This window comes from Entelurus aequoreus, linkage group LG19 (assembly GCF_033978785.1).
Source record: "Entelurus aequoreus isolate RoL-2023_Sb linkage group LG19, RoL_Eaeq_v1.1, whole genome shotgun sequence".
In the NCBI taxonomy this organism is placed as follows: domain Eukaryota; kingdom Metazoa; phylum Chordata; class Actinopteri; order Syngnathiformes; family Syngnathidae; genus Entelurus; species Entelurus aequoreus.
Genome location: NC_084749.1, coordinates 9,602,344 through 9,628,694, shown reverse-complemented (window position 1 = coordinate 9,628,694; position 26,351 = coordinate 9,602,344). Strand labels below are relative to the sequence as shown.

At 34.0% G+C, this 26,351-nt stretch overlaps 2 protein-coding genes across 3 annotated transcripts; one reads left to right on the top strand and one right to left on the bottom strand.

Annotated features, from left to right (window-relative positions):
• Positions 1-1,645: 1,645 nt before the first annotated feature.
• On the bottom strand, positions 1,646-13,506 carry ndufb5 (NADH:ubiquinone oxidoreductase subunit B5). The gene is made up of 6 exons (XM_062027840.1): positions 13,348-13,506; positions 8,479-8,561; positions 6,770-6,836; positions 6,642-6,703; positions 3,569-3,675; positions 1,646-1,838 (listed from the first exon to the last, which is right to left on the bottom strand). Exons 1-6 carry the CDS (start codon positions 13,463-13,465, stop codon positions 1,718-1,720), a joined length of 558 nt encoding a protein of 185 aa, XP_061883824.1. The 5' UTR covers positions 13,466-13,506; the 3' UTR covers positions 1,646-1,717.
• Positions 13,507-16,474: 2,968 nt separating this feature from the next.
• On the top strand, positions 16,475-26,272 carry mrpl47 (mitochondrial ribosomal protein L47). Of its 2 annotated transcripts, none has more exons than XM_062027839.1 (6): positions 16,475-16,638; positions 18,590-18,720; positions 18,778-18,935; positions 18,995-19,125; positions 19,186-19,281; positions 26,057-26,272. In XM_062027839.1, exons 1-6 carry the CDS (start codon positions 16,508-16,510, stop codon positions 26,166-26,168), a joined length of 759 nt encoding a protein of 252 aa, XP_061883823.1. In that variant the 5' UTR covers positions 16,475-16,507; the 3' UTR covers positions 26,169-26,272. The 2 variants fall into 2 exon arrangements, with proteins under 2 accessions (XP_061883823.1, XP_061883822.1); XM_062027838.1 differs by having other exon boundaries at positions 16,480-16,638; positions 18,587-18,720.
• Positions 26,273-26,351: the final 79 nt, after the last annotated feature.

The following is a 26,351-nucleotide window of genomic DNA, read 5'->3' as shown; positions in this document are numbered from 1 at the left end:
AGTGTTTACATGTGATATCATGTGCAATACAATCAGTACTGCAGCGTGTTTACTTGTGTGTGATATCATGTGTGATAAAAGCACTCCTGCAGCCTATTTATTTGTGTGGGATATCATGTGCGATACAATCAGTCCTGCCATTATTATTATTATTATTATTATTATTGCAGGGTCATCGGTGAGGCTCGTGGCAGCAAATAGTCATTAGGCATGTGTGAATCGACACAAATGTCGACTCAAGAGTGTTATCGGCATTGGGTCGATAAGGTGAGGAAGTCGATATTTGTATGGTTAGAAATTTTAAAATAAAACTCAAAATGTTTAATGTTTGTCAAATTAGATTTTATTTTGCTCAAGCAAACAAAATATAATAATGTGGATAATTGTGGTATCTTCTTGATCGTTCCAGAATTAGACAACATATTTGGCTCGATGATGAACCAAAACAAACATTGTTTTACTATTCTGTTATTTATGCTTTATGGCAAGGGTCCAACATATTAACATATTCTAAAAAATAATATAAAAAAATTTAAAAAAAAAACGTTAAAAAGTGGAATAAAAGAGCAAACAGGAGAAATGTAAGAAGAAAAAGTTGCAATGTTGACTTTATTTTTTGTTCTTTAAAACTGACTTTACTCAAAAAATAACAATGAATCAAAATCAATGTTATGAATTATTGACTTAGTTAAGGCTCCAATGACTTCACATCTAATATTACACTTTGGAATATTTTAGGGGGAATTTTATAAACCAAACATAAGAAAAAATATATCAATAAAATTTGTAATTGATGGACACAACTGAAGTTGATGTAGAAATGCTTGCATTACAAGTAAATACAGTAAATAAATGTAGTTTATTTGAAACCTGCTTATTATTCAAAAAATGTTATTAATAATAACATTACTATTATAATAATAATTATAATAATAACATTACTTCACAGGAAAAAAATCCACTTTGAAATATCTTTTGGGGAAAATGTTGCATATTTTGTTTATGCCGGTTTGGTCGTAGGACAACAATAATTATATTACAATAATATTTACTTTATAATTATTAATATTTACTACTGTTCATTAGTATTTTGAACATGGAGGATATCTTGCCAAATTATTCACTAATAACTTCAAAATAAATGTTTTATTTGATCTTTCCAAAATGTTGCTATCTGATAAATAAGTTATGTGGGGAGAAAAAAGAACATTTGACATGTGTTTGATAATATTTCTGTCAAATATCCGATCAACAAATGTTAAAAAATATTGTTTCAAACTGTCGGTATCAGCGACAGCGGCCGTTTGCTTGGTATCGCATCGATACCAACATTTGCAGTATCACCCCGCTCATGATAATGTCCAGTAGTGTAGCTTCATTACGCTCAGCTCAGCCCTCAAGCGGCCGCCCACGTCATTACAACAACAATGTTTACAAAAAGATGTTATATTACATGTTGGTGCAAAAGATACATATTAATAACCTTTAAGGAAGACAACAAATATTAATCAACTGGATTTTTATTTTTTTTACACAAAAAAAACATACTTTTTATCCATGTTTTGGAGTAAACTTCAATGAAATTCAAATAAAGAAATGTATGTAAATGTGTTGAATAATAGATATAAAAAGAATACCATCCGGAGTGTGTCATAGTATTTTATTGTGAAGGAAAGTGTAGAAAGAGAGTAGAGCAGCACCACGTACTGACCACATGTTAGTTGTCAGGTGTTGACTTGTAGGAGTAGTCGATGAGGTTCTTGTCATTAGTCTCTCTCAGGTACCAGGGGCCCAATCCTCGCTCCCTCATGTGGTGGCGCACCTTCTGCTCTGTCAGCCTGCACACCAAACATTATCATCACTTTGTCAGCCTGCGCACCAAATATGATCATCATTCTGTCAGCCTGCGCACCAAACATTATCATCACTCTGTCAGCCTGCGCACCAAACATTATCATCACTCTGTCAGCCTGCGCACCAAACATTATCATCATTCTGTCAGCCTGTGCACCAAACATTATCATCATTCTGTCAGCCTGTGCACCAATTATCACCACTTTGTCAGCCTGCGCACCAAACATTATCATCACTCTGTCAGCCTGTTCACCAAATATCACATCATCACTCTGCCAGTAAGCACACCAAACATTATCACATCATTATTTCTTTATTTATCACATGAGCGACCACCTGCTGACGTCATCCTGCAGTGCAACGTTTGGATGTGTGATATCATGTGCGATACAAGCAGCGTGTTTACTTGTGTGTGATATCATGTGCGATACAATCAGTCCTGCAGTGTTTACTTGTGTGTGATATCATGTGCGATACAATCAGTCCTGCAGTGTTTACTTGTGTGTGATATCATGTGCGATACAAGCAGTGTGTTTACATGTGTGATATCATGTGCGATACAAGCAGTGTGTTTACTTGTGTGTAATATCATGTGCGATACAAGCAGTCCTGCGGCGTGTTTACTTGTGTGTGATATCATATGCGATACAAGCAGTCCTGCAGCGTGTTTACTTGTGTGTGACATCATGTGCGATACAAGCAGTCCTGCAGCATGTTTACTTGTGTGTGATATCATGTGCGAAAGAAGCAGTCCTGCACCGTGTTTACTTGTGTGCGATTTCATGTGCGATACAAGCAGTCCTGTGACGTGTTTACTTGTGTGTGATATCATGTGTGATACAAGCAGTCCTGCGACGTGTTTACTTGTGTGATATCATGTGCGATACAAGCAGTCCTGCAGAGTGTTTACTTGTGTGTGATATCATGTGCGATACAAGCAGTCCTGCAGCATGTTTACTCGTGTGTGATATCATGTGCGATACAAACAGTCCTGCAGCATGTTTACTTGTGTGTGATATCATGTGCGATTTAAGCAGTCCTGCAGCCTTTTTACTTGTGTGCGATATCATGTGTGATACAATCAGTACTGCAGCATGTTTACTTGTGTGTGATATCATGTGTGATACAATCAGTCCTGCAGCATGTTTACTTGTGTGTGATATAATCAGTCCTGCAGCATGTTTACTTGTGTGTGATATCATGTGCGGTACAATCAGTCCTGCAGCATGTTTACTTGTGTGTGATATAATCAGTTCTGCAGCATGTTTACTTGTGTGCGATATCATGTGTGATACAATCAGTCCTGCAGAATGTTTACTTGTGTGTGATATCATGTGCGATACAATCAGTCTTGCAGCATGTTTACTTGTGTGTGATATAATCAGTCCTGCAGCATGTTTAGAGGGTTGTGGTGCATTCAGGGTCCCACAGTGACTTTGATGTCGACACAAGCGGGTTGTGGTGCATTCAGGGTCCCAAAGTGACTTTGATGTCGACACAAGCGGGTTGTGGTGCATTCAGGGTCCCATAGTGACTTTGATGTCGATACTAGTGGGTTGTGGTGCATTCAGGGTCCCACAGTGACTTTGATGTCGACACTAGCGGGTTGTGGTGCATTCAGGGTCCCACAGTGACTTTGATGTCGACACTAGTGGGTTGTGGTGCATTCAGGGTCCCACAGAGACTTATTGATCAGTGCGTGAAGGTATCCCACCTGAGCTCTCTCTTCTCCTTCTCCATGTGGATGGCAGCCATCATCTTCTCATAATCCTTCACCGGAGTATCATAGAAGGTCCGCGAAATCCAGCGAGTGATCGGATGCTGCAATCATCACGTCAACTTTCATCTTGCACTTGTGTGAGAATTTACAAGTCTGACAATATGACTGAAGACATGGTTTATCAAGATGTTGAACAGTATCATGTCTGACTGAACCAACCATCAATTCATTACATCATGGCTTTTAATAGCTGAGAAAACCAGAAAAAACATGAATAATTAATCCAGCGTAGAGTTTGAATTTGAGTTTTGTAGTAAAGATTTCATGCAAGCTGGACGTACATGTAGTAGTAGTACTAGTAGTAGTAGTAGTAGTAGTAGTAGTAGTAGTACTAGTAGTATTAGTAGTAGTAGTACTAGTAGTAGTAGTACTAGTAGTAACCTTGAAGTAGTGTCGATTATTTCAGTAATCTATTGATTAGTCTGTTCAATTAATGGAGTAATCAGATAAAACACTTTATAGCCTATTTTAAGTACCTTGCTTTACTTTTTATTTACCTTCTTTACGTTGTACTTCACTTATTTTAACTTCTATTTAACTTATTTTACCTTGTATTTGTCTTATTTTACCTTTTTACTGTTTAGCTCCTATAACTTATTTTACCTATTATCTTATTTTACCTTTTTATTGACATTCTCTTACCTTATATTTAACTTTGTTTTACCTTTTATTTATCTTCTTTTACCTTGTATTTAACTGTTTAGCTCCTATAACTTAGTTTACCTTTCATTTAACTTATTTTACCTTAACTTTTTACATTTTATCTATCTTATTTTACCTTTTATTTACATTCTCTTACCTTATATTTAACTTTGTTTACCTTTTATTTACCTTATTTAACTTCGTTTTACCTTTTATTTATCTTATTTTACCTTGTATCTAACTGTTTAGCTCCTATAACTTAGTTTATTTTTTATTTAACTTATTTTACCTTTAAACTTTTTACATTTTATCTATCTTATTTTACCTTTTCATACATTCTCTTACCTTGTTTTTAACTTTTGTTTACCTTTTATTTACCTTATTTAACTTTTTTTAACCTCGATTGATTGATTTTTTTTTACCATCTATTTAATTTTTCACCTCCAATAACTCATTTTACCTTTTAACTTATTTTACCTTTTATTTATCTTCTTTTACTTTCCATTTACATTCTTACCTACTTTTTTGCATTCATATACCTTTTGTTGATCTTTTTTTACAATTGGTAACCTTCTATTTACCATATTTTACCTTCTATTTAACTTCTTTTATATTTGATTCATTATATTGTATGTTCTATTTACCTACTTTAACTACATTTACCTTCTATTTACTATGTTTTACCTTATATTCACTTTACCTTGTATTTACTTATTTAACCTTCTATATTCCTTATTTTACCCTTTATATTCTTTCTTTTACCTTTTATTGACATCATTTTAACTTCCATTAATCTTTTTTTTTCACCTTCTTTAGCCTTTAATTCACATCTATTACCTTCTATTTACCTTATTTTACTTTCTATTTACCTTTCACTTGCTTTTACCTTCTATTCAACTTGTTTGACCTTCTTTTATGTGGTCCGGATTCATACATTTTTAGTACTTGAACTCATTTAACGATAATCGAAGTTTTTTTCTTGCATCCTTAGTAGTAGTAGTAGTAGTAGTAGTAGTAATAGTAATAATAGTAGTAGTAGTAGTAATAGTAATAATAGTAGTAGTAGTAGTAGTAGTACTAGTAGTAATAGTAATAATAATAGTAGTAGTAGTAGTAATAGTAATAATAGTAGTAGTAGTAATAGTAATAATAGTAGTAGTAGTAGTAGTAGTAGTAGTAGTAATAGTAATAATAATAGTAGTAGTAGTAGTACTAGTAGTAGTAGTAGTAGTTGAAGTAGTGTCGATTATTTCAGTAATCGAGTAATCTATTGATTAGTCTGTTCAATTAATGGAGTAATCGGATAAAACACTTTCTAGCCTATTTTAAGAACCTTGCTTTACTTTTTATTTACCTTCTTACGTTCTACTTCACTTATTTTAACTTCTATTTAACTTATTTTACCTTGTATTTGTCTTCTTTTACCTTTTTACTGTTTAGCTCCTATAACTTATTTTACCTTTTAACTACTTCTACCATTTATCTTATTTATTGACATTCTGTTACCTTATATTTAACTTTTTTTTACCTTGTATTAATCTTCTTTGACCTTGTATTTAACTGTTTAGCTCCTATAACTTAGTTTACCTTTCATTTAACTTATTTTACCTTTTAACATTTTATCTATCTTATTTGACCTTTTATTTACATTCTCTTACATTGTTTTTACCTTTTATTTACCATATGTAACTTTGTTTACTTTTTTTTTTACCTCGATTGATTGATTTTTTTTACAGTCTATTTAACTTTTCACCTCCAATAACTTATTTTACCTTCTATTTAACTTATTTTCTTTTACTTTCTATTTACATTCTTATCTACTTTTTTGCATTCATATATCTTTTGTTGATCTTTTTTTACAATTGGTAACCTTCTATTTACCATATTTTACCTTCTATTTAACTTCTTTTATATTTGATTCACTATATTGTATGTTCTATTTACCTACATTTACCTTCTATTTACTATTTTTACCTTATATTCACTTTACCTTGTATTTACCTACCTTTTTTATTTACTTATTTAACCTTCTATATTCCTTATTTTACCCTTCATATTATTTATTTTACCTTTTATTGACATCATTTTAACTTCCATTAATCTTTTTCTTCACCTTCTTTAGCCTTTAATTCACATCTATTACCTTCTATTTACCTTATTTTACTTTCTATTTACCTTTCACCTGCTTTTACCTTCTATTCAACTTGTTTGACCTTCTTTTATGTGGTCCGGATTCATACATTTTTAGTACTTAAACCCATTTACCGATAAATCGCAGCTTTTTTCTTGCATCCCTAGTAGCAGTAGTAGTAGTAGTAGTAGTAGTAGTAGTAGTAGTAGTAGTAGTAGTAGTAGTAGTATATACCTTGTAGTACTCCCAGTACTCGGGATCATAACCTTCAGGAGTTTCAACCAGCTCTGCTTCACCTTAAAAACACAAGCACAGGTGATCCAGGTGCGTTGAAGGACAGGAGCAGAGGAATGTTTCCTCACCGATGAAGATGTTGACAGACGTGATGATGATGGCCACAGGAATACCCGTCAACAGGACGTAGAATTGCTAGGGAGAAGGAGACAAAGTAACATTCCAGATAGTGTCAACATGTCAGGTGTATTCAAATCAACTGAATGAGACTAATGTCCACTACTGGGATCAATATTTTTGTTTCATAAATACAATGAATCAGCGCCTAGTCACAACACTAATGAAGGAGATCCCATCCTAACAAGTGTTGTGACTGTGTGGGGGTGTCAAACGTACGGCCCGCGGGCCACATCAGGCCCGCAAACAGGTTTTATCCGGCCCGCGGGATGAGTTTGCTAAGTATAAAAACCAGCCAAAATGTTTTGAATGAAAGAAACTGCTGTTCGAAATGTGCCCACTAGATGTCACAATAGCAATTCTTTGTAGATGATGCTACATATATAAAAAAATAAAATAAACCACATGTTGCTAGTGCACCAGTAGAGGAAAATGAGCAAACTACATAAATAACATCCGGTAGTTTGATTTTGATATTATTTTTTTATCTTGATTAGAGATGTCCCGATAAAATGAAATTTCAGTTCTTATGTGTCTTGCACATGTTAAAGAATGGACAATAATAAAGCATCTTCAATCTTGAATCTTGAATAATGGCTTTTTTGCCGATATCCCGATATTGTCCAACTCTTGATTACCGATTCCGATATCAACCGATACCGATATATACAGTCGTGGAATTAACACATTATTATGCCTAATTTTGTTGTGATGCCCCACTGGATGCATTAAACAATGTGACAAGGTTTTCCAAAATAAATCAACTCAAGTTATGGAAAAAAAGTGCCAACATGGCACTGCCATATTTATTACTGAAGTCACAAAGTGCATTATTTTTTTTTAACATGCCTCAAAACAGCAGCTTGGAATTTGGGACATGCGCTCCCTGAGAGAGCATGAGGAGGTTGAGTTGGGCGGGGTTGGGGTGGGTAGCGGGGGGTGTATATTGTAGCGTCCCGGAGGAGTTAGTGCTGCAAGGGGTTCTGGGTATTTGTTATGTTGTGTTACGGTGCGGATGTTCTCCCGAAATGTGTTTGTCATTCTTGTTTGGTGTGGGTTCACAGTGTGGCGCATATTTGTAACAGTGTTAAAGTTGTTTATACGGCCACCCTCAGTGTGACCTGTATGGCTGTTGACCAAGTATGCCTTGCATTCACTTGTGTGTGTGAAAAGGCGTAGATATTATGTGACTGGACCGGCACGCAAACGCAGTGCCTTTAAGTTTTATTGGCGCTCTGAACTTCTCCCTACGTCCGTGTACACAGCGGCATTTTAAAAAGTCATACATTTTACTTTTTGAAACCGATACCGATAATTTCTGATATTACATTTTCAAGCATTCATCTGCCAATAATATCGGCAGTCCGATATTATCGGACATCTCTAATCTTGATGGATTGAAAATGAACACCAATGAGTTGACTGATGAACATTCAGAAAGTATAAATAACGACAAATAAAGATAGACTACTATTAACCGCAACATATAAGTGTAAAAAAAACAACAACACTATGATTTGTACATTTTCAGAATGTGCTTGTTCCATTTTTAAACAAACAATCTGGAGTTGTCTTTATTTTGAAGTTATCGTGCCGTGACTTTACCAGTGCATGTGGCCCCCGTGCTAAAATGAGTTTGACACCCCTGTTCTAAACGTACCATCAGTCGCAGAAACCTCTTGTCATAATACGCCGTTGGATTCACCACAAACATTTTCTTCCCATGGCCCCAACGGACGGCCACTGCAATAAATAAACACAGACAGTCTCAATAAAGCAGCATGCGGGAGAACACTGAAGTGAGCAGAAACTATGGAAAGCTTCATTGGTTTAACTGTAAAATACACAAATAAAGTTGAATATATATTCATGTCTGAACAGTCCAGTTGTGATCCATCAATGAGAATATCTCTTCATGTCTTTACTCCAATGTGGATCATTGCCATTTAATTCAATCATATTTTCTTGCGACTTATTAGTTGGATTGTTGAGTTTTTAAGAACGTCATAGGAGTGAAGTTGATTCATACTCTTGTAAAAAGATGTAACTTCTTGTTGCATACATTTGATTTTATTTGTATCATTTTTTCCCCAAGATGGAGCTCTGTGCTCTTGTGTCATCCTTTTGTGTTCCTGGTGTTTCCCTATGGGTTTTTTTTTTTTTGCCTTTTGGTTGGGGACCCTTTGGGACTGTGCGACAAGGGGTGCCCACTTTCGTGACTTCTGCGGTGCTTTTTTTGTGAACTTCTGGATCTGCCTCCCGGGAGCCTTTTGGCCACGGAGACCAGCTGCTGAGTCCGTTTGGAGAAGACTGGAGGGGATGCGGATGAAGAGACAGGGCTGCGGAGCTGGCGCTGAGCGCCGGGACGGTCAAGCTTCACAGTAGGGCTGGGCGATATGGCCTTTTATTAATATCTCCATATTTTTAGGCCATGTCACGATACACGATACACAACGTTCCCTCTAAGGTGCGTGCCTGCGCAATTGCGCATTGCTCACGCGTCCTCTGCGCACAGCAAATTAAAGGCCTACTGAAAGCCACTACTAGCGACCACGCAGTCTGATAGTTTATATATCAATGATGAAATCTTAACATTGCAACACATGCCAATACGGCCCGGTTAACTTATAAAGTGCAATTTTAAATTTCCCGCTAAACTTCCGGTTGAAAACGTCTATGTATGATGACGTATGCGCGTGACGTCAATGGTTGAAACGGAAGTATTCGGACCCCATTGGATCCAATACAAAAAGCTCTATTTCATCGCAAAATTCCACAGTATTCTGGACATCTGTGTTGGTGAATCTTTTGCAATTTGTTTAATCAACAATGAAGACTGCAAAGAAAAAAGTTGTAGGTGAGATCTGTGTATTAGCGGCTGGCTGCAGCAACACAACCAGGAGGACTTTGAGATGGATAGCAGACGCGCTATCCGATGCTAGCCGCCGACCGCATCTATGATCGGGTGAAGTCCTTCGTCGCTCCGTCGATCGCTGGAACGCAGGTGAGCACAGGTGTTGATGAGCAGATGAGGGCTGGCGTAGGTGGATAGCTAATGTTTTTAGCATAGCTCTGTGAGGTCCCGTTGCTAATTTAGCTTCAGTGGCGTCGTTAGCAACAGCATTGTTAAGCTTTGCCAAGCTGGAAAGCATTAACCGTGTAGTTACATGTCCATGGTTTAATAGTATTGTTGATTTTCTGTCTATCCTTCCAGTCAGGGGTTTATTTATTTTGTTTCTATCTGCATTGAAGCACGATGCTATCACGTTAGCTCCGTAGCTAAAGTGTTTCGCCGATGTATTGTCGTGGAGATAAAAGTCACTGTGAATGTCCATTTCGCGTTCTCGACTCTCATTTTCAAGAGGATATAGTATCCGAGGTGGTTTAAAATACAAATCCGTGATCCACAATAGAAAAAGGAGAAAGTGTGGAATCCAATGAACCCTTGTACCTAAGTTACGGTCAGAGCGAAAAAAGATACGTCCTGCACTGCACTCTAGTCCTTCACTCTCACGTTCCTCATCCACGAATCTTTCATCCTCGCTCAAATTAATGGCGTAATCGTCGCTTTCTCGGTCCGAATCGCTCTCGCTGCTGGTGTAAACAATGGGGAAATGTGAGGAGCCCTTCAACCTGTGACGTCACGCTACTTCCGGTACAGGCAAGGCTTTTTTTATCAGCGACCAAAACTTTATCGTCGATGTTCTCTACTAAATCCTTTCAGCAAAAATATGGCAATATCGCGAAATGATCAAGTATGACACATAGAATGGATCTGCTATCCCCGTTTAAATAAAAAAAAATCATTTCAGTAGGCCTTTAATGCCGCGCAGAAAATTAAAAATCCCATCAGCACTTTAAACAAAATAAACACATTACAATTTATTCTGAATGATTTTGCAATGCAACTCTGTGAGTGACAGGTGACAACAAGAGTGGCCCCAATGAATAAAACAATCTTTGTCAACACAGTTCAATTATCGTCTGTCGAGACACTTTACGGACAGGAATTCCATCAATCACTTTATTGAGCAAAAACCACACCAAAAGCATGAGTAAAAAAACGTATCTAGTATGGTCATTTTCTGCCATACAAACCAGGCTTAAACCAACGTTGTCATCCGTCATATCAACAGAAGCCGCTCGCTCTGTCTCACCTGCACCAACACACGCACTCATGGCACTTGGCCAGCGCTGCGTTTATGGCCACACAAAAAGTCGGACAACCCCAACGCCACACATTGTGTAAATGCCAGGTTGTAACACCCTGACTCAGGGCCGGCACGTGGCATAGGCCGTATAGGCAAATGCTAAGGGCGTTGTCCATCAGGGGGCGCCACGCCAGTGCCACAAATGTTGGAGAAAAAAAAAAAAAGTTGGTACTATTATTTATAAATACAAAAAATAATCCCACATTAATTAAAATGCAAAGTAAAGCCTATTTAATAAAAATATTATTTGTTACAACATTACACCCCCCTTCCTTCCCGTACATGACTCTTTTTGGACGTCACCACATCAAAAAATCAACACAAGATGTCAAAACGGCCAAAACTGTCAGGTGCCCAGGGAAGAAAAAAGAGAAAAGAAGATGAGGAGAAACGAGAAAAAGACAGAGGTAGCAGGTAGGTAACGTTAGCCTACATGAAATGATTTGTCTATTACAGAATGTGATAGTAACCTGGATTTTTAGCATTAAGCTAATGTTACATGATTCGGCAATTGCTAATCAATAAATAGCTAGTTCTGTTTTAACATCGGGTTAATATTGTGGAGGGGGCTAAATTGTTATGGAAAATAATAATGTAACGTTAGGTAATTACAGTACTCCCACCTTACATTCCTCAGGGACATTCGTATTAGATCTTTTAGGAGCAAGTGTTTTTTGTTTACATTGTTATTGCGTTCTGGTTAGCTAATGTTTGCCCTGCAGGTAATAGTCACTTTTCCACCCCTTTATATATTAGGTATAGTTGTAAGCCTAGTTGTTAAAGTACACATCATTAATGTTAATTAAGCAATATCACAAGAGAGGGAATGCTGTTTTTTAATTTGAGCACTGCTGTGATTCGGTTAAAGATAATCATAACATTCCCATATAATATATTATACTGTTACTTTGCATTCTGCTATTCAGCATTTCACTCTAATGATGACAATAAATTGAATCTAATCTAATTTGCATATCAGTTAACATCATACATATATCTCCTTGTTTTTTCATCTATATTATATCATTTCATTTTATTCCTGGAATCATATGTTTTTATTATTAGACTGTAATACTTCACTGCCGATGTGGGGGGGCGCCTCCTAAAATCTTGCCTGGGGCGCCAGATTGGTTAGGGCCGGGCCTGCCCTGACTCCTCAATCAGATGTGTGCTTATTTTACTGCCATTTATTAAGAATGTTAATTCTAAGGATATTAATTATGAAATGTTGTCACTAGATTTCATAAATGCTAATAAAAAGATGTATTTTACAGACAGAAAGTTACAGGAACTAAATGTAATCTCTGAAAGGGGTAACATTTCTTTTAAAGGCAAGACCCGCAGCCAGACATACAATATTAGCACATAGGTCATGAAAAACATGTTTTTTTGTCTTTGTGATTGTAAGGGGGCAAAATCCCTTATATCAGAAAATAATTTTAATAAAACATTGAAATGGTTATGTCAGGTTTGGGACAGGTGTGACGCTGGTGTGGCCACAGTGTACACGTCTGATGTTGCTCACATGTGCTCCACTGAATGCTCAGGGAGTTTGTGCGTTTGCTCACACACATGAGGGAACATTGACGATATATATCTCCATATTTTGCCTTAGCCTTGAATGAACACTTGATGCATATAATCACAGCAGTATGATGATTCTATGTGTCTACATTAAAACATTCTTCTCCATACTGCATTAATATATGATCATTTTAAACTTCCATGCAGAGAGGGAAATCACAACTAAAAGTGTATTTATTAAACAGTTATTAAGCAGTGGCACAAACATTCATGTCATTTCAAAACAGAAAGTGCAAGATTGTCAGAGACATTTTAAAACAAGCTATTAGTGCACTTTTGTATCGTGACATGGCCTAAAAATATCGAGATATTAATAAAAGGCCATATCGCCCAGCCCTACTTTAATGTGTGCTATGGCTATGATGTTTTTTTCCTTGGCGTCAGTCTGGGGGCCCTCTCCAGGGGCCCAGGCTTGGACTGAATATTTATTTCCCCCTCACCTCCCCAAGTGTTTACCTTTTTCACCTTTTTTGTAAGGGGCGCCGGAAGTTGGCAGACCCGTCAGCGATACTGTTCTGTCTCCTTGTAATGTTTGTCTGATCTTGAATGGGATTGTGCTGAAAATGTTAATTTACCCTCGGAGATTAAATATAAAGTATTTTTGATTCTGACTGACTAACGAACAGACAAGCTAGCAGCTAACGCTAGCATCCTCTGTCGCAAGGTCACAAGTCGATAGCACAACTCCTTCACGCACACAACAAATCGTTTCATTTAATGGTGGTATCGCCTACCTTTTTCCGTTTGCGGGATGGTTCTAGTGAGTAGATTTGTCGCAACATTGCCATATTTCAGAGGACTCAGTCTGGCTGCGACGGCAGCGGCAGACCTGAGTAGGCTCATGGCCACCATCTTTAGTGAGGGCGGGCTTAACAACAACACGCAATGTGATTGGCTCATGGCCACCATGTCTACTGAGGGCGGGCTTGCCAACAACACGCAATGTGATTGGCTCCTGGTCACCACTGTGGGCAAGCTTGCTAGCAACATGCAATGTGATTCGCTCATGGCCACCATGTCTACTGTAGGCAGGCTTGCCAACCATAGACATCTTATATGTAGACGCAGCATCGAGCGCTACTGCCTACTGGCGCTGACGAGACGCGGGGCCGCCATCTTGGAGTGGTGATCCGCTCCACTCAGTGCAATTCATTTGGCAGGAGCAATGAACTGTCAGCGCATTTAATTAATCTTACCCCACTGAATACCACTGATTTTCACACGTTTTTTGTCAAACGGGTAGTTATGATAAAGGACACATGTTTTGGCGTGTTTTATTATTCAGGGTTTGCTTATAAGTCATAGAATATTCTTCTATGCTATAAGTGACCAGACGTCCGAGATCAAAACTGGGAATATAATCCCAGGGAAGGGGGGAAAAAACGGTCAGCTATTTTTAAATTGAAGAAACAATGTGATTAGGTTATATATACATGTGTATATCCTACATAAACAATGTATGAATACATTAGATATATATATATATCTTAGGGACCTATAGACTGCATCTCTGTTGCTGCAGCAGCAGAGAGTTTATTCTGTCTTGACACTTTGTATTGATATTTTGTATTACATTCTTCCCTTAAATGATCATGTTTACAGTGATTGTTTTAGATGTATTTTTTATGTATGTCGCTTTGGATAAAAGCGTCTGCCAAATACTTCAACATAAACCTATATAAACACCTGAAAGTCTTTATATCAGCTAAAACCACCAATCTGTTTCACTGGATTCAGAATTATTATTATGGTTATTATTATGGTTACTATTATGGTCATACTCTTGTTTGCTACCGGCTACAATTTCAGTACTATTGAAGATCTTTGCTCCTTCTCAACTCTGTGGTAATATTCTTTTCACAAAATACAACCAATAGTACGTTAATGTTAAATCTTACATGTGAAAAGTAATCCTCCGATTCCTATTTTCAGCAGTCCGCTCATTTAAGCAGGAAAACGCTGAACACCATCTTTGTTTTCTACCTGTCAACTGTCAGTTTAGGCTGCTCGCCGGCTCCTCATCACCACTTCAAGATGGCGGCCCAATTTCTCGCATCACAGCAGCCAATGCTGTGTCTACTTATAAACTGTCTATGGGATTGCCAACAACACGGAACGTTGTTGTAGTTTTTTCCGAAACCTTTATTTATAATATTCAACATTTACATACAATCAAAGAAATGATAATAACCAAAACGAGTACAGAAACAGTACAAAACAGCGCCAGGGGGTTGTAAACTCAATAAAGCAACAAAAAAAGAATCATATATATATATATATATATGTGTGTGTGTGTGTGTGTGTGTGTGTGTGTGTGTGTGTGTGTGTGTGTGTGTGTGTGTGTGTGAGTGTGTGTAAAGCCATAGGCTCACACAAGTTCCGTAAATAATCCAAATTTGGAGCACAGCATCATAGTTTTCATAGCTTTTTGGTTGTTCTAGATAAAAAGCGTTTTAAAGTACATTTCTAATTATTTTTTAAAGGCACACAAAACAGGTCGGGTATTGAGAAACCTACATTTATGAATATAAAACTTAGCCAATAGTATAATAACAACACGCAATGTGATTTAAATTATTTACTGAACTTGTGTGAGCCTATGGCTTTGCACTTTGTTATATATGTTCAGTGTTGGGTTAGTTACTGAAAACCAGTAACTAGTTACAGTTACTACTTAATTTATTTCAAAAGTAACTCAATTACTAACTCAGTTACTTACACCAAAAAGTAATGCGTTACTGTGAAAATAACTATTTAGTTGATTGATTTTTAATTTTTTAAGGCTCCCATAATGCCCTTTTAGCCTTCATTTCAGTGCTGTTATTGCACTGGAGAATAATACAATCTGTGGATCAACTTAAATGCATTTGCATCACTGAACTCTGCTAAGCACCGTGGTCTACATACAACGCACAAAGACAAAAATATGTTTCAAAGGGCCACTTTATTTCGGGCCAGAACAAATTGACAAAACTTATTTTAAATAGCTGCAACATAACATACATAAGTAACAAACAGCATTATAACAACATGTCACAATATATATTTTGCATTGTATTTGAGTTACTTTGAGTTTACAACCCCCCTGGCGCTGTTTTGTACCGTTTTTGTACCTATTTTTAATAATTATTATTATTTCTCGATTGTTTGTAAATGTTGCAGTTTATAAATAAAGGTTTATAAAATTCAAAAATAAAATCAATATATAAAAAACAGGCAATGTGATTGGCTCACGGCCATGTCACGCCAAATTTCTTCCCTCTACAAAAACCTTCCCTCCCCCATTTACTTCCGGGTCTGCGTCCAATAAAATCACAAAGTTGCCGCGGGTCCTTAACCTGCACGCGACTGTCCTGCTTCGCGCCTGTACAAAAAAAACCCAATATTCGATTTCTTCAGATTCCAGCAGCTGTCAAAGACGAAATATCCTTCCAGCGACGGGCAGTCAAAGCCGAAGTGCTATCGATCGCTGTCAATGACGTAAGAGGAAACATGACCACGGAAGTAAATGGGGAAGGGAAGGTTTTTGTAGCCACCGTGTCTACTGTGGGCAGGCCTGCCAACAACACGCAATGTGATTGGCTCATGGTCACCACTGTGGGCAGGCCTGCCAACAACACGCAATGTGATTGGCTCATGGTCACCACTGTGGGCAGGCCTGCCAACATCACGCAATGTGATTCGCTGTTGAAAGACTTGACGAGAAAACCGCCATATTTGGTGCGGGCAAAACAATGTGTTTTATTTATTTTTTTGTATATTTATTTTTTGTACTTATTTTTACAAGTGTCCATAGAAGTGAATAGTTCGTGCTTGGTGTAATAGGTAAATCAGTAAAACGAAAAAAAGGGGTTCTTGTGGGGAAATGCATGCTGGGTAATTGGGCTGGCAAAGATGGCGGTGTCCTCAGCAGGACGCGTTGTGAGTCTTTGCAAGCAGTTTCACAACATATGTCGTATATCCTCGCAGATACACACTCAGACTGCTGCTGCTACTTGGACCAATGTCAAGCCGTTTATTTGCAGGTAAGAACTGCGTGTATGTATCACTAATTCCACTTGTGTCCATTCGGGGTGATACATTTCAATGTGTGCTGCATCCATCCATTTTATACCGCTTGTCCCGGAGGGTGCTGGAGCATATTGTGTTTATTAATTATGCTAAAGTCACTGCAATGTACTTCCACACAATATACTCATTTAGTAATATGTAATATGATCTCATATTTCCAGAATAAGCCAATAACTTTTCATGAGATAATGCAAATAACCAAATAGTCCTGTGGTATATTTGCCTTTGGATAGCAAGTGTGACATTTTAGGGCTGCAGCCATTGATTGTTTTAGTAATCTAGTGATTTATTGATTAGTTTGTTCAGATAAAACACACTTTATAGCCTCAATGCGTATTTTCTGGAAAATAGGTTAAATGTTTTGTACTTGCCATAACCTTCATTGCCTTCTTTCACCAACTTTACCCCTGTTTACCTTCTATATTCCTTTGTTGACCTTTTATTGACTTCTATTTAATTTAGTTGATCTATTTACCTTCTATTTAACTTAGTTTACGTTTTCGTTACCTTAATTTACCTTCTATTTAACTTAGTTTACCTCTTATTTTACCTGTTATTTAACTTAGTTTACATTATATTGACCTTATTTTACTTTTGCCTTTTATTTAATGTATTTATTTCACCTTCTTAGGTTGTCCTTTATCTACCTTCCTTTACCTTCTGGATGGATCTTCTAGTTAACGTAGTCTACGTTTTCTCTACAATAGTTTACCTTCTGTTTAACTTAGTTTACCTTTTATTTCATTTACCTTTTCTTTACCTTCTATTTAACTTAGTTGACCTTTTATTTACCTTCTGTAAAACTTTCTTTACCTTTTGTTTACCTTTATATTTATCTTGTTTTACTTTTATCTACCATCCTTTACGTTGTTTTATTTTCTTTTACAAATATTCCTTTTTTTTCTTCTATTTAACTTCCTTTACCTTCCATTTATTTTCGTTTATCTTCTATATACCTTATTTTACATTTTATTTACCCTATATTTACTTTTTACCTTAAATTGTTCTTCTTTCACCTTTTATATGCCAACTATACCTTCCATTTACTTTCTATTCAACGTTTTACCTTTTATTTACCACCTTTACCTTCTATTTACCTTTTCTTTACCTTCTATTTAACTTAGTTGACCTTTTATTTACCTTCTGTATAACTTTCTTTACCTTTTGTTTACCTTTATATTTATCTTGTTTTACTTTTTATCTACCTTTTTTTGACCATCCTTTACGTTGTTTTATTTTCTTTTACCTATATTCCTTTTTTACCTTCCATTTATTTTCGTTTATCTTCTATATACTTTATTTTACCCTATATTTACTTTATTTTACCTTTAATTTGTCTTCTTTCACCTTTAATATGCTAACTATACCTTCTATTTACGTTCTATTCAACGTTTTACCTTTTATTTACCACCTTTACATTTCTTCACCTTATTTAAATTTCTATCTAACTTCAATCAATCAAAGTTTATTTGCATAGCCCTAAATCACAAGTGTCTCAAAGGGCTGCACAAGCCACAACTTCCTTTATCTTCCATTTACTTTCTTTTATATACCTTATTTTACTCTCTATTTACCATATTTTACCTTTTATTTATCTTCTATTTACTTAATTGTTACCTTAAATTTTTCTTTTATCTTTTTATATGCTAACTTTACCTTCTATTTACTTTCTATTCAACTTTGTTTACATTTTATTTACCTGCTTTTACATTTTATTTACCACCTTTACCTTCCATGGACCTTTCTTCACCTTCTTTTACCTTTTAAAAAAACATATTTTTACCTTCTATTTGACTTGAATGACCTTCTTGGGAGTTCCATCCGGTAAAGGATGAATGGAAGCTACTTTCTGAGCGATGAATGGTTGCATCCTTCTCAAGAAGGTGTGGTTTCCGTCCTCAGCAGGGCCAAGTCTTGGTGTGGGGACCAGGTCAGCCTGCTCCAGACTCGCTCTTTACACACCAGCGGGGTCAGAAGAGGCCTGGATGAGTTCTTTGACTCGCCCGAGAACTGGGGAGAGAGCAAAGTCAAGTCAGGTAGGGCATGTGGATCCTGAGGTCACGCGTCACTTGACCCACGTGATCATGTCGCAGGTGCGCCGTGGACGGCCAGGTACCTGCGAGCCAAGAGCAACGAGGACCTGCACAAACTGTGGTACGTGCTGCTGAAGGAGAAGAACATGCTGCTGACCTTGGAGCAGGAATCCAAGAGACAGAGGGTCCAGATGCCCAGTCCGGAGAGAATCAGGAAGGTTGGTGACATCATCCTTTCTGCTGGTCCAGGTAGGCCACCAGGTGTGTTGTCTGGCAGGTGGAGCGCTCCATCATCAGGCTGGAGACGGTGGTGAATGAGCGAGAAACGGCGCTGCGTTTGCTCCAGACGGGCCAGGAGAAAGGGCGACCGGGGGCCTGGAGGAGGAACGTGTTTGGATACAACTACTGGTGAGTGAGTACTGCAGGACCGCGCTTCGTCAGCGACAACATCTTTCTTCTTCCTTCCAGGTATCGCTTCAAGGAGTACGCCATTCCCTGGTACATGAACAGAAGATACAAGCGCAAGAGGTTCTACACCCCGCACTTTGTTGGACCTCACATAAGGTAGGAAGCACCCAGTGCACAATCTTCTGCTGTGCTTTTATTTTGGAGTTTTAACAGGAAGTGACTACAACAGGGGGGTTCAAAGTGTTTCCACTGAGGGCCCCACACTGAAAAATTAAAACATGCGGCAGCTATTTTGATATTTTTCTGTTTCAAAACCATTACAATATTATAAAAAAAAATGTAACCAAGTTTTTTTTCAAATGTCAGTCGTAAATATGTTAAAAATAAGTCCTATATTAACTCTAAAGGCTTAGTGGCCACATGCGTGGACAACACCTTTTAGCTCTTATTTCCAAAATTGTGTACACTACTGAATTGGGGTCCTATGGCCCTTATGTGGACACTTATACTGCCATCTGGTGGTGTCAGAAGAGTATAACATACAATGGAATTTGGAAAAAAAAAAGTGTAAAAATAAGAATTAGCATGTCACTAAACATGAAGTACACGTTTGTGTACTTATGGACTAAGTACATCATTTCAAAAGATGATTCTTAGTTTTTATTCTAATTAGTTTTCCAATAAGCCCAAATAGCAAAAATAAATAAAAAAAAGCATGTAAACAAACAGCTTGGGCATTAAGAGGTTAATTAATTACTATTATTTTTTTAATCAAGATCAACTTCAGGTCTATATGTCTATAAAGTAGTTTTTAATGTTTTATCCCCTTTTTATCAAAACCCTGTTTTTTATGCCAAAAACACAAAATATGCAATATTTTCCCCCAAAATATTTCAAAGTGGAATATTTGAAGTGAATTAATTGGAGCCTGAAATAGTTTAATAATTAATAACATTGATTATTTTTGAGTAATAAAATTTAAAAAAAAACACTACATTTGAGGGATGCAAAGAGCCACTTGTAAAAGTGTTAAAAATAAGTCATACATTTATAAAAAAAAATTTTTTTTACTCCAGATCTATTCGCCGATCAGTTTTTATTATTTAGTTTTATGCCCTTTTTGTCATGTAAAACTATTTGTTTTGTATATCTAACATAAAATATGTAATATTATGGCGGAAAAATATTTCTAAGTTTAACATTTGAAGTGAAGTAATTACAGTAAGTAGGTCAAACGTAATATTAATTTTGATTCATAATTTTTTTTTTTTGAGCAATGACTTTGTTTTATGGCATTTTTTCATATAAAAGTTAGTGTTTTACATCAAACACACTAAATATGCAACACTTTTCTCTAAAATATTTCAAAGTGGAATATTTGAAGTGAATTAATGGGAACCTGAAATAGTTCAATAATTAATAACATTGTTTTTTTTTTTTAGTAATAAAATAAAAAAACACTAAATGAGGGATGCAAAGAGCCCCACTTGTAAAAGTGTTAAAAATAAGTCATAGATTTAAAAACATTTTTTTACTTCAGACCTTTTCACCGATTAAAGTTTTTGTTATTTAGTTTTATGCCCTTTTTGTCATATAAAACTGTTTTTTTGTATATCTAACATAAAATATGCAATATTTTGGGGAATAAATATTTCAAAGTTTAATATTTGAAGCGAAGCAATTACAGTAAATAGGTCAAATATAACAATATTAATTTTGATTCATTATTTTTTTTTGGAGCAATGACATTTTGTTTTGCCATTTTTTTCATATAAAATTTAGTTTTTTACATCAAACACTAAATATGCAGCAATTTTCTCTAAAATATTTCAAAGTGGAATATTTGAAGTGAATTAATTGGAGCCTGAAATAGTGCAATAATTAATAACATTGATTATTTTTGAGTAATAAAATAAAAAAACACTACATTGGAGGGATGCAAAGAGCCCCACTTGTAAAAGTGTTAAAAATAAGTCATACATTTAAAAAAAAAATTTTTTTTACTTCAGACCTTTTCACCGATTAAAGTTTTTATTATTTAGTTTTATGCCATTTTTGTCATATGTGCAATATTATAGCGAAAAAATATTTCAAAGTTTAATATTTGAAGCGAAGTAATTTCAGTAAATAGGTCAAATATAACAATATTTATTTTGATTCATTATTTTTTTTTGTAGCGATGACATTTTGTTTTGCAATTTTTTTCATATAAAATTTAGTTTTTTACACCAAACACACTAAATATGCAGCAATTTTCTCTAAAATATTTCAAAGTGGAATATTTGAAGTGAATTAATTGGAGACTGAAATAGTGCAATAATTAATAACATTGATTATTTTTGAGTAATAAAATAAAATAAAAAACACTACATTTGAGGGATGCAAAGAGCCCCACTTGTAAAAGTGTAAAAAATAAGTCATACATTTAAAAAAAATTTTTTTACTTCAGACCTTTTCACCGATTAAAGTTTTTATTATTTAGTTTTATGCCATTTTTGTCATATATCTAACATAAAATATGCAATATTATGGCGAAAAAATATTTCAAAGTTTAATATTTGAAGCGAAGTAATTTCAGTAAATAGGTCAAATATAACAATATTTATTTTGATTCATTATTTTTTTTTGGAGCAATGACATTTTGTTGTGCCATTTTTTTCATATAAAATTTAGTTTTTTACATCAAACACACTAAATATGCAGCAATTTTCTCTAAAATATTTCAAAGTGGAATATTTGAAGTTAATTAATGGGAGCCTGAAATAGTTCAATAATTAATAACATTGATTTTTTTTTCGAGTAATAAAATAAAAAAACACTAAATGAGGGATGCAAAGAGCCCCACTTGTAAAAGTGTTAAAAATAAGTCATAGATTTAAAAACATTTTTTAACTTAAGACCTTTTCACCGATTAAAGTTTTTATTATTTAGTTTTATGCCCTTTTTGTCATATAAAACTGTTTTTTTGTATATCTAACATAAAATATGCAATATTATGGCGAAAAAATATTTCAAAGTTTAATATTTGAAGCGAAGTAATTTCAGTAAATAGGTCAAATATAACAATATTAATTTTGATTCATTATTATTTTTTGGAGCGATGACATTTTGTTTTGCCATTTTTTCATATAAAATTTAGTTTTTTACACCAAACACACTAAATATGCAACAATTTTCTCTAAAATATTTCAAAGTGGAATATTTGAAGTGAATTAATGGGACCCTGAAATAGTGCAATAATTAATAACATTGATTTTTTTTTCGAGTAATAAAATAAAAAAACACTAAATGAGGGATGCAAAGAGCCCCACTTGTAAAAGTGTTAAAAATAAGTCATAGATTTAAAAACATTTTTTTACTTAAGACCTTTTCACCGATTAAAGTTTTTGTTATTTAGTTTTATGCCCTTTTTGTCATATAAAACTGTTTTTTTGTATATCTAACATAAAATATGCAATATTATGGCGAATAAATATTTCAAAGTTTAATATTTGAAGCGAAGCAATTACAGTAAATAGGTCAAATATAACAATATTAATTTTGATTCATTATTATTTTTTGGAGCAATGACATTTTGTTTTGCCATTTTTTTCATATAAAATTTAGTTTTTTACACCAAACACACTAAATATGCAGCAATTTTCTCTAAAATATTTCAAAGTGTAATATTTCAAGTGAATTAATTGGAGCCTGAAATAGTGCAATAATTAATAACATTGATTATTTTTGAGTAATAAAATTTAAAAAACACTACTTTGGAGGGATGCAAAGAGCCCCACTTGTAAAAGTGTTAAAAAATAAGTCATACATTTAAAAACAATTTTTTTTCACCGATTAAAGTTTTTATTATTTAGTTTTATGCCATTTTTGTCATATATATAACATAAAATATGAAATATTATGGCGAAAAAATATTTCAAAGTTTAATATTTGAAGCGAAATAATTTCAGTAAATAGGTCAAATATAAAAATATTTATTTTGATTCATTTTTTTTTTTTGGAGCGATGACATTTTGTTTTGCCATTTTTTTCATATAAAATTTAGTTTTTTACATCAAACACACTAAATATGCAACAATTTTCTCTAAAATATTTCAAAGTGGAATAATATTTAATGTGAAATAATTGGAGCCTGAAATAGTTCAATAATTAATAACATAAGATTTTTTTTGAGTAATAAAAAAAAACACTACATTTGAGGGATGCAAAGAGCCACTTGTAAAAGTGTTTTTTTTACTTCAGATCTATTCGCTGATTAGTTTTTATTATTTAGTTTTATGCCCTTTTTGGCATATAAAACTATTTTTTTTGTATATCTAACATAAAATATGCAATATTATGGCAAAAAAAAAATTCTAAGTTTAATATTTGAAGTTAAGTAATTACAGTAAATAGGCCAAACATAACAATATTAATTTTGATTCATAATTTTTTTTTTGAGCAATGACTTTGTTTTATGGCATTTTTTCATATAAAAGTTAGTTTTTTACATCAAACACACTAAATATGCAACACTTTTCTCTGAAATATTTCAAAGTGGAATATTTGAAGTGAGTTAATTTGAGCCTGAAATAGTTCAATAATTAATAACATTGATTTTTTTTGAGTAATAAAATAAAAAAAACAATAAATTTGAGGCATGCAAAGAATCCCACTTCTAAAAGTGTTAAAAATAAGTCATACCGGTACATATTTTTTTTTACTTCAGATCTATTCGCCGATTAGTTTTTATTATTTAGTTTAATGCCTTTTTTGTCATATAAAACTATTTTTTTTGTATATCTAACATAAAATATGCAATATTATGGCGAAAAAATATTTCTAAGTTTAATATTTGAAGTGAAGTAATTACAGTAAGTAGGTCAAACGTAATATTAATTTTGATTCATAATTTTTTTTTGAGCAATGACTTTGTTTTATGGCATTTTTTCATATAAGTTAGTTTTTTTACACCAAACACACTAAATATGCAGCAATTTTCTCTAAAATATTTCAAAGTGGAATATTTGAAGTGAATTAATTGGAGCCTGAAATAGTGCAATAATTAATAACATTGATTATTTTTTAGTAATAAAATAAAAAAAAACACTACATTTGAGGGATGCAAAGAGCCCCACTTGTAAGTGTTAAAAATAAGTCATAGATTTAAAAAAAATTTTTTACTTCAGACCTTTTCACCGATTAAAGTTTTTATTATTTCGTTTTATGCCCTTTTTGTCATATAAAACTGTTTTTTTGTATATCTAACATAAAATATGCAATATTATGGCGAAAAAATATTTCAAAGTTTAATATTTGAAGCGAAGTAATTACAGTAAATAGGTCAAATATAACAATATTAATTTTAATTCATAATTTTTTTTTTGAGCAATGACATTTTATTTTATGCCATTTTTTTCATATAAAATTTAGTTTTTTACATCACACTAAATATGCAACAATTTTCTCTAAAATATTTCAAAGTGTAATAATATTTAATGTGAAATAATTGGAGCCTGAAATAGTTCAATAATTAATAACATAAGATTTTTTTTTAGTAATAAATAAAAAAACACTAAATTTGAGGGATGCAAAGAGCCACTTGTAAAAGTGTTTTTTTTTTTACTTCAGATCTATTCGCCGATTAGCTTTTATTATTTAGTTTTATGCCCTTTTTGTCATATAAAACTATTTTTTTTGTATATCTAACATAAAATATGCAATATTATGGCGACATTTTTTTTCTAAGTTTAATATTTGAAGTGAAGTAATTACAGTAAATAGGTCAAACATAACAATATTAATTTTTTTTTTGAGCAATGACTTTGTTTTATGGCATTTTTTCATATAAAAGTTAGTTTTTTACATCAAACACACTAAATATGCAGCAATTTTCTCTAAAATATTTCAAAGTGGAATATTTGAAGTGAATTAATTGGAGCCTGAAATAGTGCAATGATTAATAACATTGATTATTTTTGAGTAATAAAATAAAATAAACACTACATTTGAGGGATGCAAAGAGCCCCACTTGTAAAAGTGTTAAAAATAAGTCATACATATTTTTTTTTACTTCAGATCTATTCGCCGATTAAAGTTTTTTTTATTTAGTTTTATGCCCTTTTTGTCATATAAAACTGTTTTTTTTTGTATAACGACCATAAAATACGCAATATTATGGCGAAAAAATATTTCAAAGTTTAATATTTGAAGTGAAGTAATTACAGTAAATAGGTCAAACATAACAATATTAATTTTGATTCTTTTTTTTTTTTTTTGAGCAATGACATTTTGTTTTATGCCATTTTTTCATATACCGGTAAATTAGTTTTTTACATCAAACACTAAATATGCAACAATTTTCTCTAAAATATTTCAAAGTGTAATAATATTTCATGTGAAATAATTGGAGCCTGAAATAGGTCAATAATTCATAACAATATTGATTTTGATTCATTATATATTTTTTGAGCAATGACAGGTTGTTAAAAAGAACAACACTGAAAGTATTGGGGACCCAAAAGGGCCCCACTAATAAAAGTGTTAAAATGAGTCATAATATTTTTTGTGTCTTTTCACTTTCATGGCTTGAATCTCTACATCAACTTCAAATCTATCCGTTAATTAAATTTTTTTGTCTGTTTTAGGCTCTTTGTCCAAAAAAAATATGCCAAAATTTCCTCAAAATAGATTTTGATGTGAAGTAATTGGAGCCCTGAATATGTCAATAATTAATAACTTTGATTTTGATTATTATTTTTTGAGCAATTACACAGTTTTGTGTTACTAGAGTCAACATTGTAACTTTTCACCTGTTTACTCTGTTATTCCACTTTTCAGCAATAACATTTTCAGGATGTGCGCGGGCCGTTAAAAAAACCCCCCAGCACTTTGGACACCCCGGGTATATATTGTCAAAGCTCATACGTGTTTCTCTGCTTTCACCTGGCAGGTTACGTATAGAGAAGTTCCTTCGGGATCGGTGCAGGAAATCTAACTTGGAGAAGAAGACGTTGGCCAAATTTAGAGAAAAGTTTCCTCAGATGAAGGTTCCAGCCTCCTGAAACATCACAGACATTTTAGGGGGTGAAAAGCCTCCTGTCCCTTCATTGTTGTATACAATAAATACATCTTTTATGTATGTGAGCATGTACAATAAACAATTACATAGAAATGAGGACTCTTGTTTTCCTTAAAAAAAACTAAAACATTTCACAATAACATTTTGGGTGTTCTTTTTTTCTTTG